Below are 17,415 nucleotides of genomic sequence, written 5' to 3'. Positions count from 1 at the left end.
GGTGATCGCAGGTGTTCCTGCTTCACCAAATTGGACCCAGGGGGGAGGAGCTACACCACCCCCCTCCCCAGGGAAGGGGAGGAGCGCTGAGTCCAGTCGCCTATATAACAGCCCTGGACTGAAGACAGCTAAGGTAGGACCTAATCCATTTGTTTGCTACATTGGATGTCAGAAGTCTATCTTTGCCATGTCTGCCGAGCCCAGCGCGATTCCAGTCCCAGTAAGTCTGGCACTGGGGGTCCTTTCCTAGGTGCAGGTTAGAATTAATATTTAATTACCCTTCTCCCTCTTTTTTAGGGGGACAAGGATCCTGCACCAGGAAATAAATCTAGCCGGAAGTGTGCTATATGTTCAAAAAAACTGTCTTCTTCCAGCAAAAAATATTTATGCCAGAAATGCACAGAAAAGATTATGAGGGAAGAGCAGCCGTCCCTTATGGACGAAATCAAAGGGATAGTCCGGCAGGAGATTCAGTCTTCATTGGCCTCCTTTTCCCGATCCACTTCTGATTAGCCTCCAAAGGCAAAAAAGAGGAAAATTTCCCTGGAAGAAAAAGGAGACTCGGACTCCCAGGATTAGACATTCCTTCCAGAAGACCCTACAGAGGAAGGTGAACTTAGTTCAGCAGAGGAAGGTCCGGAAAATAAGAAATATTATTTTTCAATGGAATTTATGGAAGACCTCCTCTCAGCAGTAAGAAGAACGATGGAAGTGGAAGAAGAGAAGCCCACTAGATCAGTCCAGGAAGAGATGTTCGGTGGTCTCCTTTCAAAGAAAAGGATGGTGTTCCCGATACATAAAAACATTCAGGATCTAATCCTGGACGAATGGGAAAACCCTGAAAGACGGCTGAATACACCAGCGGAAATGAAAAATAGGTTTCCCGTAGATGAAGAAACCGCAAAATGTTGGACCGAGATACCTAAGGTCGACATTCAAGTGGCAAGAGTAGCTAAAAAAAACAGTATTGCCATTCGAAGATTCTTCCCAACTAAAAGATCCTCTGGACCGTAAGATGGACAGCCTTCTCAAGAAATCCTGGGAAACATCAGCAGTCCTTATGAACACAAATGTAGTCTCCACATGTGTTGCACGGTCCATGTCAAGATGGCTCAACCAGCTTGAAGAACACCTGGCTATGGGCACATCCAGAGAGGAGATACAAGCTTCCCTACCTTTACTGCAGAAAGCCACTGACTTCCTGGCAGACGCTTCAGCAGAATCTGTGAGGGTAACCGCCAGGGCAGCAGTCCTATCAAACTCCACAAGGCGAGCACTATGGCTGAAATCGTGGAGCTGTGATGTGGCCTCTAAAATAAAACTTTGTTCTATTCCCTTCAAGCGAGAATATATGTTTAGCCAGGCCCTTGACAACCTCCTGGAACAGGCGGCTGACAAAAAGAAATCCTTGCCTGAACCCAGACACTATAAGAAGACCCCCTTTCGCCACCCTCGGGAACAGAATCCCCAATACAGGGGGAAGGGCAAGTCCGGTCGATGGAGCTACCCCAAAGGGGGTAAAGATAGGAATATTTTTTCCCCAAAAGGACAACGACAACAGAAGCGGTGAAGCCAGTGCGGTGGGGGAACGAATCATGAAATACCTTCCCCAATGGCAAAAGATCTGCTCCAATCGGTGGGTCTTAAATGTAATTCAAGAAGGGGTAAAGATCGAATTCTCCTCATATCCTCCCAAAAGAGTAAGGATAACTCATCTAACCTCTCCAAGATTAAAAACCGCTCTGATGTCCGGCCTAAAAGACCTAGTATCCTTGGGGGCTATTTCACCAGTTCCAAAAACAGAAAGATACACAGGCCACTATTCACGCCTGTTTATGATAAAGAAACCAAACGGCACATACAGAATAATAATAAATCTGAAACCCTTAAACCAGTACATTGTCTACTGAAGATTCAAGATGGAGTCCATCAAATCAGCAGTTCCCTTAATAGGGCAGGGGTATGTGATGGCAACCATAGACTTACAGGACGCATACTATCACGTCCCTATACATCCAACATGCCGAAAATTTCTAAGGTTTGCAGTGGTTCAAGAGGATCAGACGTTACACTTCCAATTCAATGTATTGCCGTTCGGGATATCTTCAGCACCAAGAATATTCACAAAAATTATGTAAGAAGTAGTGGCTTCAATCAGGAAAGAGGTAATCTACATCATTCCCTACCTCGACGACTTCTTACTCCCTCGGTAGAATCACTCCAGGAAGATCTGCAAAGAACAATCAAGATCCTGACCACCCTAGGGTGGTTGATAAATCATCAAAAGTCAGACCTGGTCCCTGCCACAGGAAAAACGTTCCTGGGGGTTCAACTAGATTCCGCCAGACAAACCTCCTTCCTACCAGAGGACAAACAGATACTCTTGAGATCCAAGATATCGAATCTAAAGACCCTGAACAGAGTGTCCCTAAGGTCTGCCATGTCAACCCTCGGCTCCATGACAGCCTGCATTCAATCTGTAGCCTGGGCTCAGGCTCACACCAGAGTTTTGCAGACTCATATTCTTGTACAGTGGGACAGATCCCCAAACTCACTAGACAGGAAGATCATGATCCCTCATTATGTGAAGACATCCCTATCATGGTGGCTCAACCCAAGGAACCTAAGAATAGGGGTTCCATGGTCTCAGTTCCCTCTGGTAACAGTCACGGTAGATGCCAGCAAAACAGGATGGGGAGCCGTTCTGGCTCAAACCCCCTTCCAAGGGGTCTGGACAAAAGAAACCAGCAAGAAATCCTCCAACTTCCGTGAATTAAAGGCAGTGGAGGAAGCGCTCAAAATATCGGCTCCAATCATTACGGGCAAACACGTAAAAGTCTACTCAGACAACATGACTACTGTAGCTCATCTATCTCATCAAGGGAGTACAAGGTACGAGAATCTAAAGAGTATCTCGGCAAGAATATTCTTCTGGGCAGAAGGACATCTTCGTTCTTTATCAGGGTTGCACATAAAAGGCTCAGACAACACCCAGGCCGACTTTCTGAGCAGAAGGAATATCCATCCGGGAGAATGGGAGCTGGACTCAGACATTTTCCACATGCTGACCAAACGATGGGGTCGTCCGGAGGTGGACCTCTTTGCAAGACGCCAGAACACCAAGGCAGAAAAATACTTCTCCCTAGATCCAGACGACGCATGCCTGGGGATAGATGCATTCACTCACCCATGGCGTTTCCATCTGGCTTACGCCTTTCCCCCAATTCCATTGCTACTCAGAACCTTACAGAAAGTAAGGACCGAGGAGGTCAAGATAATCTTGATAGCCCCGCTTTGGCCCAAAAGAAGTTGGTTCTGTGTACTAAACAATTTAAGCATAGAGGGACCCCTCATTCTACCAGCAATCAGAAAACTTCTCCATCAGGGTCCAATACTCCATCCAGATCCAGAGAACCTCCATCTAGCAGCCTGGCTTCTGAATTCACAATCCTGAAGGCTAGAGGGCTCTCAGACCGAGTAATTCATACCCTACAAAAAAGTAGGAAACAAATCACAAACTCCATATACAGCAAGATATGGAAGACCTTCCTAGCATGGTATAAACCAAATATACCAGATCTTTGGCATCCTTACATGACCCAGATCTTGTATTTTCTACAAGAAGGGCTGGAGAAGGGTCTTAGACCCAGCACCCTCAAAGTTCAGATTGCGGCACTGAGTATCTACTTCGACATGAGCCTTGCCGAACACCGATGGGTAAAAAGGTTCATGACAGCAGCTACTCGTCTGCGTCCCAGAATAATTAACCACGTTCCCTCCTGGGATCTTAATATTGTCCTTAAAGGTCTGACACTACCACCATTTGAACCTTTGGCCTCAATAGAGCTGGATAAATTAGCTTGGAAAACAACATTTCTAATAGCAATTACCACTGCTAGAAGAGTAGGAGAAATCCAAGCCTTCTCAGTGAATGACCCTTATCTGAGAATCCTGGATGATAGGATTATTCTACAATTGGACCCATCTTTCTTACCAAAGGTAGTCTCAGACTTTCATAGGTCTCAGGAGATAATTCTGCCTTCCTTCTGTCAAGACCCAAAAAATAAAAGAGAAGAAGAATACCATACTTTGGATGTAAGACGGGTTGTTCTTCACTACCTCCAGAGGACAGAGGCCTGGAGAAATGATCAGAACCTCTTTATTCAGCCATTTGGTCAGAACAGAGGGAAAAAGGTCTCAAAGGTTACCATCGCTACTTGGATCAAGAAAGCAATTGTGGAATCAGATCCAAAATCTCTCACCACCAGAGAAACTGAAAGCACACGCTACAAGAGCCATGTCCTTCTCCTGGGCAGAAAAGGCTAGCGCTTCCCTCTAGCAGATATGCAGAGCAGCTACATGGTCTTCGGTCCATACCTTCACCAAGCATTACAAACTAAACTTAATGTCCATTAAAGACTTGGCCTTTGGGCGGAAAGTGCTTCAGGCCATTGTCCCGCCCTGAACATGAGTCTTTGGTACTCCTCCTTTGGTGCTGTCGTGGGGTTATTGGAGAAAATAGAATTAGACTTACCGGTAATTCGGTTTCTAATAACCACCACGACAGCACTGGTAATTCCCTCCCAGGCTTGGTTAGCCAATCATTTAATTTTAATAAATATAATTTGAAGCATCCATACTTGTGTGGTCCTTTATAAAAACACTGGAGGGAGGATGAGGGAGGAGCTATTTAACCTCTTTGTGTTTCCTGTCCCTATTAGAGTGGGGTAACATCCTCCTTTGGTGCTGTCGTGGTGGTTATTAGAAACCGAATTACCGGTAAGTCTAATTCTATTTTTTCTGCAGGACAATGCTCAATCACAGCATCAAAGTCTCCACTGCTCGGCTGACAGTAAAGGCCTTAAAGTTGAAAGAATAATGACCCGGCCCCTTCCTCACCCTACCTAAGCCCTAGTGACAACTCGTGGACCCTTCTTAAGGCTAAGTGCCCACGATGCAGAAATGCTGCAGATTTTTCCCGCATCTCCCTGGCAGGAAAAACGCATGCAGATTTTGCATGCATTTTTCCTGCCAGGTAGAAGCGTTTGTCAAGCGTTTTTGCATGCATTTCTGCATGCGTGTTATCAAGCGTTTTTCCAAGTGATTTTAGCATCACTTGGAAAAGTGCTTGACAACTTGGTCACACTATATAAATCCATGCAACCAAAAAAGAATAAAAATGTTAAAAAATAAAGATTATACTTACCTTCTGATGGCCCCCGGTGTTTTCTCTGCTGCGTCCGGTCTGTTATATGGCTCGCGGTGGTGTGAAAGGACCTGCCATGACGTCATTTAGTCATGTGATAGGTCACGCGACCCACCGGCGGGTTCTGCGGCAAAAACGCTTGAAAAACGCATAGTGGGCACGCAGCCTTAATGGGTATTTTATGGTGAAGGAAAACAGTCACCTCTCTGAATAATGTCTGGCTGTGATTTTTGCCTCCCAAAAAGTTAATCATCAACAGATTATGAAACTGAGAGAGTACATGGATGGACAGCTTATGACTGTTATTGAAAAGAAGGGTGGCTATATTGGTCACAGATATTTTGTATGGAAATGTCAGAAATGTATTTTGTTCATTTTGAGCTGTTGGGTTTTTATTCTCACTTTAATAGATGAAAACAAACAATTGAGATGGAAAATTTTCATGTTTCATTTAGTTTCACACAAATAGTTGGCCTAATCATTCTGCAGACATAGATATTCTCCTAAGACGAATCTTCACTTTTACTTCCCTAAATATTCAGGTTTATTAACCTCTAGGATTGACCGATAGCACTGGAGACGTTTAATAATAAAATGAATCATCAAAAATATAAATTGCCTATTAATTGTAGGGAGACAAGTTCTTTGGGGGCCAGATCACATGCTTATGTGACATCGGTCTCCTCCTATATCATGAATGAGGATATTGGAGGGTTTTTGGTCCACAGAAAAGGTGACAGAAGAAGAAAAGGCTTCTGAATTTTTAATTCATGAAAATTCCAAAGTTCTATTTTTAGTGTACTTTATTGCAAGATGATCTTTGTAGCGCATAAAAAATCCTCCAGAATTCCTCTTCTCAGCCACATTTACAGCGTCGACATGCAGGTGGAAAACAAACACCTCAGCATGGCAGGCATACAATCCTCCTTCACTTCCAATATTTGATGCATATGACCGGATATAGTGCAAACAAGACGGGATATAGTGCTGTTCAGCCGGCTAATAGATGTCTAAGAAAGGATTTTATGATCCGCACAGGAACAAGGTAATAGAATTGCAATATAAAACAATAAAAATAGAGACACGCTGCACACCAGCCCTAGGTTTTACGGAGAAGTAGAATTTACTACTTTAATTTTACGGAAGTATTTGGACTGCTTCTTTGAACTTTACCTGCACCAGTATCATTTTTACAATTCTAAAGTGGGCTTGTACTTGACTATTGTTTCATCAGTTGCATTTTTTTGCTTGTTCATTTAACAATTAACAGTTTATAGACCATTTTTTTCCCCCTGGAAAACAATATTGATTATAATGTCATTTTCCTGCATGGTTAAGGGTTGCAGTAATATTTTTGGAGAATCCCAGAACCTACAGCAAGTGTATCACAGTCTTATATCTGACTGTAGCCTCAGGATGCTTTTAGTGACAGCTCAGCCGTCCTATGGGATCTGAAGTGTGCTGGACTGTCGCTTTTGTGAGTGACAATTCAGTCATCCAATCTGATCCTGGGGTATCCTCGGCTGTCAGCAATTTGATTAAAAGCATTGCTGCTCAATCTGGTCTAGCCTGTTGGTGTTTCCCCAGGTGTTTCCCATCTTTAATTATTTGCATGCTATTTAGCTGGGTTGCTGTCTGCAGTCGAGTGTCAGTTGTAGCTTTGCTTAGTTAGTTGTATGTGCTTGCTCTGTGTCTTTCTTCTTTATCTTGTTGCTGACCTCGGATTTGTTGTGACTATTCATTTGGATTATCCCTTCTGCTTTTGACGCTCTCTGACTTCAGATATCTGACCTCAGACTTGGCCTCTGACTATCCGTTTGTTGTACTCAGGGCTGTAGAGTCGGTAAGCCAAACCTCCGACTCCTTAATTTACATGACTCCGGCTCCACGACTCTGACTCTCTCATACATAGCTCATGTTTAAGTGATAAATTTACTGTAGCACAGATTCATCTCAGCTAAAAGTCTATACCCTTAGCTCAGTAATTGTACAGACATTTACAGGACATTTCATAACTTTCCCAAATTCTCATGAAAAAATATTCCCCACAAACTGCATTGAACTACTGTACCCAATTTATTATATATTTTAGGAGTCCGAGTTGGTCCATTTTATACCGACTCCGACTCCACTAAAATGGGCTCCGACTCTACAGCCCTGGTTGTACTCTCTTGTCTTTACGTACCCTCCTGGCAATTGACCCCAGACTGTTACCTGTCCACGCCTTTGTCTTACCCCTCTGTACTATGAACCCTCCTGGTATCTGACCTTGGACGTCCTGACTACCCTGTCTCACGGCTTGCCCATGAGTAGTGACTCAGCTTCACAAAGTGGTTGGATACTGTATAACAGATTAAGTAAGATACCGAGGTGGTGCATGATATGGGCCTTCATTTTTGTATAATATTTAGTGATCGAGGTGGGTAGCTATTTGTGGATCATCACTGAACTAAAACATTGGTTGCAGCTGTGATGCCAGTATGTATGAGACATGTGATGGCCTACAACAATCGTGTGACATGCATGCTGTCAATACCTTTGTGGATAGTGATTAGGCGCCACTCACTTCCTAGTTCATACCAAAAGAGAAAATAGAATATCTGCACTGTATATTTCCTCATATGTTTTCCCTTAATAATTGCAATAATTGTATTATTACATGGGATATTTATGATTTTTCATCTGCTCATCTTCTCCCCATACAGGTTCCTACAATATTGGATCCTCTCAGTGGAGATCTTCTACATAGAATAATTTTCCAGATTGACCAATTAAGGATGGATAAGGACAGGGACAAAATGGCAGAGAGGATATTACACCTCACCCTAGAGATCCTCTTCCGGCTTACTGGAGAGGTTAGAGATCCTAATGACATCACATTACATCATTCTTATCTATGGGAATAACAGATGGAAAGAAATGGAGAGGTAAGGACTCTGGAAATGTCTGTTGTGAGATTTATTAATGTGTCTCCCCATAACCAGGATTACACAGTGGCGAAGAAGACTTCTTGTGACCATTGTCAGGTCCCTGTGTCTGAGGGATGGGGAAGAGCCCTGAGCCCAATCAGGGGGCCTCCACCTCACCCCCTTATAAATGAGGACATCAATGAGCAGAAAATCCTAGAACTCACCTACAAGATGATTGAGCTGCTGACTGGAGAGGTGACACTGCTGGGAATAATGTGACATTATACCGTAATGCTATGAAGGGATCGGGAGATGAAGGTGTCATTGTATGTTTCAGGTTCCTATAAGGTGTCAGGATGTCACCATCTATTTCTCCATGGAGGAGTGGGAGTATTTAGAAGGACACAAAAATATGTACAAGGACGCCATGATGGATGTTCTCCAGCCCCTCATATCACCAGGTAGTACACATGAATAAATTATCCTAATGTCTGAATCCATCAACAAAAATATCAGTTGGACATCAGCCTGAGACTCATCTGAGAGTGTTATATGTATACAATAATGTAGACCCACACATTGCAAATCAGGTGTAGGTTCAAGCAGTGGCTGGATTCAAGTCATGTAAGAAATATCAAGTTTGAAGGTTCCAGAAGTCTGTATAGTCAGCTAATGGTTTTGTGTATCATTTGTTAGACAGGGGTGAATGTCCGAAATTTTGTTTCGGATGAATTCGCCTGAAATGGCCAGCAGATTCAATTCAGTCCAAGTCGTGTCTGCCCAAAACCACATTTATAATTTTCTGAGGTCTTTCCAGACCCCAAAGCATAATAAACATAGGTATGGGAAGATTTTCACCATGCAAAAAACACCCCATTGTGTCACGGGTGTGTCAGAAGTGACAGACAGTCGCCCTGCAGTTGGTTGCAGGAGATCTCTTCGTTTGGCATTACAAGACACCTTCTTAGAATCTGTCTCTCTAGGACCCAGCGGCTACCCTCCTCTTGCTAATTAACACCCTGGCTTGGGTGAATAAATACCTGCTGTTTTCTAGAGGGAGGTGCCGGCTATACTCATATGACCCCTTGTGAAGGCTTGGAGCTAGTGCAGTACTTCTTCTTCTCTGGTGCTAAGAGGACTTGTGTTCATCTCTCTGAAGTCGACTAAAGCTAAGCTATCTTCCCTTGTTTGTTCCCCCTTGTTGTCTTTAGTTGTCAATGGGGATCGACTGGCTCTCATCCCCCTCCCTTCCCTAGCCAGGGCCAATTCCTGTGCGGCAATTGGTGCGGAACCAATATAGGGTCGTTAGGGGAGACAGGGTGATATAGGTCAGCCTAGGAGAGGTCTCCACTACCCCTTTTTCCTAGAGTCTGGTCCCCCTTTTCCCCCTTCCCTGTTGCAGTCTTTCTTACACCTTGCGTGACACATTGATGTGAAAACACTGTGGGTCTCAGAATATGGTGAAACAAACCAAATTAGTATCACTGCTTAAAAAGCAAAAAATGCACAATTTTGGTATAGCCATAATGGTAATGACCTATAGAATCATACTGCTAGGATTTTATAAAATGTTTTCTGAAAAATTTACATTTTAATTTGTCTTTAACAAACACTTTATCCCTCCCGCTTACTATTCCATAGAACCAATAAGAATATTAAGCTGAGGCCCATAAAGTCCAAAGCTGTATAAGATTGGTGGTAACAGGTTTAACTTTGTGGGCCACGAAAGCTTTATATAGAGTAGGTTATAGTTAAAAATGTTTGTGCTAAGATCGGTTGTCTCCCCAAGATATCCCTGGCTTTTCTTTGTAGTGTCATTTAACAGTTAGCAAGCACCCTTGTAGACACATTACAAGGCAGTTAATGGGCATTAATGCAGTCGTATATAGTTTCTGAACTACCAGAAAAAGCTGAGCTCTACACTTTGCTATCTCCAGCAGTCCCATAGAAAATAAAGAGACCGATGGTGTGCGTGTCTGACCACCACTCCATTCAAACGGGACATTTGAGAGACTCAGTCCATTCAGACTGGACATTTGAGAGACTCAGTCCATTCAGACTGGACATTTGAGAGACTCAGTATCAGTGTGGATCCCAGTGGTTGGACTTCCAATAATAATCAACTGTAGGAAAGCCAGGTAGGCTAGGGTTTAAATCCTAGCACTACCTGATTAGGTGCACCTGGACAGATATGACTGGAACCAGGCCATGTGTTCACTGGTCAGTCAGCTTGAGGAAGCTGCGCAGAGTGGTTTGTGTTGGAACTGGAGAGACACAAGCCATAATCTCTCTGAGAAGAGACTGCACAGGCTCTAAACTAAAACTGCAAGTATCACTGGTTGCTATGGACGATAGCTGCTTTGTGTGACCAAGCTGGCATTAGATCAGCCGTGTCTGAATAGTCATGATCTATATTGTTTAGTTAGTCCCTGGACAAGTCTATTGATTTATGTTTATGGTTTTGTTTTCGGTACTGTACAACCATTGGAAATAAGCACTATACCGTGTGTGATATAAAAGACCCTGTGGATTCGTGTTCCAAGCGGCTGCCGGAGAGAGTGAACCCCTACACAAGCTATCACCTATCTTACGAATAGCTGATTGGAATATCCACAGGATAGGTGATAAAGTGCTGATCAGTGCTGGTCCAACTGCTGGGACACCCAATGATACAGGGAATGGGACTCGGAAATGCGCTGCCTGAATGGAGTGGTGGTCGGACATGCACCACCGCTCTATTCATTCCATTTTTAAGTAGTCCCATAGAGAATAAATGGTGGAGGATAGACTGATCATGTTCGTTAGAAGTCCACAGCTATATAAAGTGTAGAGCTAGCTTTAATTTTTTTATTGAGTTTTGCTACGTGCATTACAATTTGTTTGAAAATTTCTATACATCAAGGTTATCCAAAAGGGAAAAACAATCAACCTTCATTTATTCTTGGCAGGTGACTGTATAAGAAGCCCAGAGGAATATGCAATCTCTTCAGATTTTAAATCAGAAGATTATGGTGTCTCACCAGATACATATGAAGAGCTGGCAATAATTCCAGATATACAATCCTTTATTCTCAGCGATGATCTATCAGCTGATTCTTTCCCACAAGTCCTATCTTCCGATTTATCACTGACTGTTAAGCAAAATAAAAATCACAGAAGGGGCATTGACCATCGAAGATCTCACACAGAGGAGGAGCAGTTTTCTTGTGTAAAATCTGTCAAATGTTTTACTGATCAATCGAATCTTGTTAGACATCAGATAATTCACACACAGATCCATAGCTTTTCATGTTCAGAATGTGGAAAATGTTTTACACAGAAATCAAATCTCGTTGAGCATCAAATAACTCACATAGAGGAGAAGCCATATTCATGCTTTGAATGTGGAAAGTATTTTACGGAGAAAATACATCTAGTCAGACATGAGATAAATCACACAGTGGCAAAGCCATATTCATGTTCTGAATGTGGGAAATGTTTTTCAGCTAATTCAAAACTTGTTATACATCAGAGAAGTCACACAGGGGAGAAACCATTTTTTTGCGCAGAATGTGGAACATGTTTTACTTCAAAATCACATCTTGTTAGACATGAAAGAATTCACACGGGGATGAGGCCATTTTCATGTTCAGAGTGTGGGAGATGTTTTCACCAGAATTCAGATCTCATTAAACATCAGAGAACACACACAGGCGAGAAACCATTTACATGCTCTGAATGTGGGAAATGTTTTCACCAGAAGTCAGATCTTGCTAGGCATCGGAGAAGTCACTTACGGATGAAGCCATATTCATGTTCAGAGTGTGGGAAATGTTTTGTCTACAAAAAGGATTTTCAAAGGCATGAACAAACTCACACAGGGAAATAGCCATTTAAGCATAAAAGAAGCATTCCCATTACATTTTTTTATTGGGTAAACCTGTCAAAAAGTGTATGTAGTGTAGGTGACTTCATATACTCACCGATTACCATCTTCTTCCGGTTTCTAGTGGTGCTCTTCCGAGTCACCTGATGGCTATTCCTACTTGGCAGCTCAAACTGCTGTCTATGTGTGAGCCCAAAATCGCATGTACAAGTGTAAGTCTATGAAACTTCAGAACAAGGCTCCAAAGGATTACATTATCATAGCAACTTCTGGCTCAGTGTGAGCTGGCAAGCTGGAATAGTCAAGTCCCGTGACTTGGAAGAAGATCAGACTGGAGCTGGAAACTGGAAGACTGCAATCAAGGAGTATATGAATTCCCCTACACTACATATACTTTTAGACAGATGTACCCAATAAAAGCTTTAATGGGAGTGCTTCTTTAAATAATAATGTTATATTTAATGTGTCAAAGAGCAAGAAAAATGGGTCAAAAGACAAATGTAATCCCTATAAGAAATATCAAAAGTACAATATACCACCAAAGAAATAATAATGAGACAATAAAATGTGATGTTCAAAAAGGTCCAAGGTATATAAAAACCAAAACAATGAATACCAAGAGCTAGTGGAGATGGCCGAGGATGAAAAGTGCTACCAAGATGGTCCCAACACATATCACTGCACTCGGGCCGCTCCCCCTGAGGAATGTGTAAAGAATATGTCACATTAATATGTATATACAACTACATCTAAAAATTTGTTGTTACCAATGTTTGAGAAAAGTTTACTTTAACAACATATGTATTAAATTAATGTTTAAATGTTTACTTTGAAAAGTTAAGGCTGTCCTTCTACGTTTTTTAAAGTCATACCCGTGGATATCGTCAATCACCTGGAATCAACAATATTGTGATATAGAGACTGTACCTATTTTGAAACATCTTGTATTGCTGGGACTGAGGGTATAAGGATTTACATTCGTAGGCCAAACTTCCCTTATAGGATGTAATAAGACACATAATCTAGAGAGGGACCTTCTGCCCAAATCACAAGATTTAATGTGAAAGATCTACAGAAGAATGTCCCTCAATGAGAACACGAGAACTTGGCCAAGCACTCCTGTGTGTGGGGGAGAGATAACTGTCAGTCGATTGGCTATCCAATGTTTATGGGGGTGCTTAAAGGGGTATTCCCATCTCCAAGATCCTATCCCAATATGTAATAGATGTAATAATAATAATAATATTAGCAAATACATACAATTAGAAATGTAGTATAGTATTTTTGATTCACGATGTCTCTTTCCTCATGTGCAGGCATTGTAGGACCTTAGGTATCCATGGTTACTTCCACTGATAAAGTGACAGTTAGTTAGCTAGCTGCTAGTGGTCGTAACCGTGGATACCTAAGGTCCTGCAATGCCTGCACATATGGTAAGTAGCATAGCGAATCAAAAATACTATGCTACATTTCTAATTGGAGGTATTTGCTAATATTATTATTATTACTACACCTACTACATATTGGGATAGGATCTTGGAGATAGGAATACCCCTTTAAGTCTAAGACCGTGATCCACAGGGAGCCAGCTATTGAGGTGGACTGGTCTGGGATAATTTTTTTAAAATATGGTCGAGGTCCTAGGGACGTAGAGAAAATAGGTTTAATGTTGTAGGTACTCGGTTCTGGGGTGATACGGTAGGGTTTAGACTTACCCTGAGGTGGACCTGTTCTGTTTTAGGTGTAATAGTTATAGTTGTCCTTTTAAGAGATGCAGCAGGAGGCTCTGGCTTGTGCTGTCCCTGTAAGAGAGGTGCAGCAGGATGCTTCTGGCGGTACTGGCGGTGTTGCGCCTATGGTGTACCCTATGTCCTGCTTAGAAATTAGGGAGGGTTAGGGTCTGTGGTATTGTTAGATTGGTCCGTAGTTTCTGTGTTTATTTACCTTGTTATTTGCCTTATTTCATTTATTGGTGGCACAAGTGAACGGGTGGCACAAGAGGACAGGTGCAACAGGTGTTCCGGCCGCAAGGAGGGTGCAACAGGAGGCTCTGGCTGAGTAGTTGGTTAGTCAGGCGGCAATTGTCCTGTAATAGGATGCTCTGGTGCAGCAGGAGGCTCTGGCTGCAAGGTGGGTGTAGCAGGAGGCTCTGACTGGGTAGTCAGTCGGTCAGGCAGTGATATGTCCTGCCATAGGATGCTCTGGTGCAGCAGGAGGCTCTGGCTGCAAGGTGGATATAGCAGGGGGCTCTGGCTGGGTAGTCAGATAATGGTATCACGATGCTGTGGTGTAGCAGGAGGCTATGGTTGCAAGGTAGGTATAGGACAGACCGCGTTGTCTGTGAGTCTGCCAAGGATAGAACGGTGCAGGTTTAGGTGTGTCTATTCCTGGTAGTTTACGTGTTGTAGCAGGCGGTGGGGGCCGAGGCCTGAGGGTACTTACAGTCTGCAGTCCCGCGGTGATGTCAGGAGGTGATGGAGCCCGGAGCAAGAGCGGAGTCCCGGCCGGTGACCGCCACAGCTCGCGTGCTTCCGGGTAGGCAGAGCGGGAGAGGGAGGGAGGAGGAGAAAGGCGCCCTTTCACTTGAAAGCGCGCGAGAGGGGCAGAGTGACGCGCTGTCACGTTGCAACCATAGCCTCCTGCTACACCACAGCATCGTGATACCATTAATTGACTACACAGCCAGAGCCCCCTGCTATATCCACCTTGCAGCCAGAGCCTCCTGCTGCACCAGAGCATCCTATTACAGGACAATTGCCGCCTGACTAACCAACTACTCAGCCAGAGCCTCCTGCTGCACCCTCCTTGCGGCCGGAACACCTGTTGCACCTGTCCTCTTGTGCCACCCGTCCACTTGTGCCACCAATAAATGAAATAAGGCAAATAACAAGGTAAATAAACACAGAAACTACGGACCAATCTAACAATACCACAGACCCTCACCCTGCCTAATTTCTAAGCAGGACATAGGGTACACCATAGGCGCAACACCGCCAGTACCGCCAGAAGCATCCTGCTGCACCTCTCTTACAGGGACAGGACAAGCCAGAGCCTCCTGCTGCATCTCTTAAAAGGACAACTATAACTATTACACCTAAAACAGAACAGGTCCACCTCAGGGTAAGTCTAAACCCTACCGTATCACCCCAGAACCGAGTACCTACAACATTAAACCTATTTTCTCTACGTCCCTAGGACCTCGACCATATTTTAAAAAAATTATCTCGGACCAGTCCACCTCAATAGCTGGCTCCCTGTGGATCACGGTCCAAGAAACACATCCGCACGTCGTTGCTCTTGTTGCCTGCTGATTGTCATACCAATAGCAGGTAAAGTACAACTTTCACTAGTAATCTTTGGTCAATCACTCTTAAGTTCTAACGAATTTTGTCCTGCACCTCAGGTATCTACCATCATCTCCTACTGACACTATATAGCCCACCGCCAAAAGGCCTTCGCAGTTGCTACAAGGAGAAACATATCGATCTTAACAGGTAACCCAGATAAAACCAACTTACCAGGGAACTGATACCTAAAGTACCGTATTACTATACCCTAATACGGTTCCTCTCCCACCAGGTCCACCCTTCTGCCTCCCAAGTATCGACTACTTCAAGACCCGATGGAAACCCGTTCTATCAATAACCATATTTATTTATTTATCTATTTATTCATTTTACCAATTCTTTATATTGTACTATTTTAAGCATTTTAGGAAAAAAAATTTAAGCACTTGTATCAATAAAGAACATTTTAGCTATTTATTCTGCCGATTTCGTTCATTCACTACCGTTAGCGCGAATTTTAAACCATAGGTTAATTTATTTAGTATATCTACTACAGACACTCAGTGGTTCCCTGTCCAAAAAATTTGCTGCCATTGATAGTGAGTAGCCCAATAGCGCCTCTCACACCTAAAATATATATTTGGCTTTGTTATTTTCGCGGTCATTAGCACAGCAAAACGAGTTGTGGCTGGAAAATGTTGATATAAAAGTCTAACCAAATGAAGAAGAAGCAAAAGAAAATAAAATGACACGTCAGCGGTAAGTCAATGGATATAAATGTTCTGTATCTATACTGTATGACTTGCAGAGAGTTGATGAGAGTAGTACTCTTGTTTGTAAACACCGTCGCTTATTATGTATAGCACTATCCCTTAATATATAGTGTAATTTCTTATTCTGTATAGCACCATCTCTTAGTATATAGTTTACTCATTCATTATTCATAGCGCCATCCCTTAGTTTATAGTGCACTCTTTTGTTATGTGTAGTGCTGTTCTTTAGTATTTAGTGTACTCTTATGCTATGAATTGCACTGTCCCTTATTACATAGCTTCCTCCCTTATGTATAGCAAAATTCTCATTATTACATAGCGTCTTGCCTAATTATGCATTATGCCATCCCTTATTACATAGCTTCCTTCATTATTGCCGCTGTTCTTTTTTTACATAGCGTCCTCTAGTTATGTATAGCTACTTTGCTTTTCTGTTTTTGCACTTTTATTTTTTACTCCCCTTCTTCCAAGAACCAAAATTCTTTTATTAGTCCATCAATCGTCTGATTGCTTACATTATGTACTCAAAAACTATATTTGGCAGGACCAAGTTATCAGATAAGTGGGCCCCTGGCTGTCACAACAATTGATTGGTTCTTCATGATCATAAGGTGGGCATCGGTAAGGACATTTAAATTCTTTCATTGCTTAACATTGAGCTCTGTCTGCTGCTGTTACAGATAGCTCCCAACTTTGATGCTGATTCTGGGGAGAAACTTAGAAAATTCATCCTCACCCAAAATTACTTCTCATTTAGTAACAACATATATTTACAGCCGATTGGTACAGTGATGGGAAGTAAAATGGCAGCATAATACACAAATCTGTTCATGGCCAAGCATTAAAGTGACTTCTTGTCCCTTTACCTTTACACTGATTTACACTGATTAATCAGTTTCATCCCACTTTCAACTGAACACTTAAGTACTCCCAAAATAAACTTTTTGGACACAATCATTAAGATACAAAACAATAAAAGATGTATCTGTGCAAGAAGCCAATTGACTGCCAACACACCTTAAAATGGAGCAGATTTCATCCCAAGCGTATAAAAAACTAGAATCAAGCCATCAGATACAATCGGAGAAGTTATAACCCTACAGATAGACAACATGAGAAAACCTGCAATAGAAGAAATAACCAGAAAGACCATAGCGCAATATGGTCTTATCAGAGTAAAAAGTGACAAAAGATAGGTAGAGTTGCTCACCTGACCAGGGTTGAGACAAACCACTTAATGCACTTAAGGCTGCTGAAGACCCACGGGGATGCCAAGGTGCCAATAGTGGAGAAGAATGGGAGTCGTTGAAGCCAGAGACTAATGTAGATTAGGTGTATTTTTTTGTGAACATGTTTCAAAGTTTCACTCTTCTTC

General features: G+C 42.7%; 1 protein-coding gene across 2 annotated transcripts; it reads left to right on the top strand.

Annotated features, from left to right (window-relative positions):
* The first annotated feature begins 7,915 nt into the window (after positions 1–7,915).
* Positions 7,916–13,175, top strand: LOC141271891 (uncharacterized). Of its 2 annotated transcripts, XM_073682108.1 has the most exons (4): positions 7,916–8,061; positions 8,191–8,370; positions 8,453–8,576; positions 11,064–13,175. In XM_073682108.1, the coding sequence occupies exons 1-4, from the start codon at positions 7,984–7,986 to the stop codon at positions 11,981–11,983; spliced, it is 1,302 nt and encodes a 433-aa protein (XP_073538209.1). In that variant the 5' UTR covers positions 7,916–7,983; the 3' UTR covers positions 11,984–13,175. The 2 variants fall into 2 exon arrangements, with proteins under 2 accessions (XP_073538209.1, XP_073538210.1); XM_073682109.1 differs by lacking the exon at positions 8,191–8,370 and having other exon boundaries at positions 7,922–8,133.
* The last annotated feature ends 4,240 nt before the right edge of the window (positions 13,176–17,415 follow it).

Source organism: Phyllobates terribilis, unplaced genomic scaffold (genome assembly GCF_046119375.1).
Source record: "Phyllobates terribilis strain yellow unplaced genomic scaffold, ASM4611937v1 Scaffold_5__5_contigs__length_657084704, whole genome shotgun sequence".
Lineage (NCBI taxonomy): Eukaryota > Metazoa > Chordata > Amphibia > Anura > Dendrobatidae > Phyllobates > Phyllobates terribilis.
This window is presented reverse-complemented; position numbering and strand designations above follow the sequence as displayed.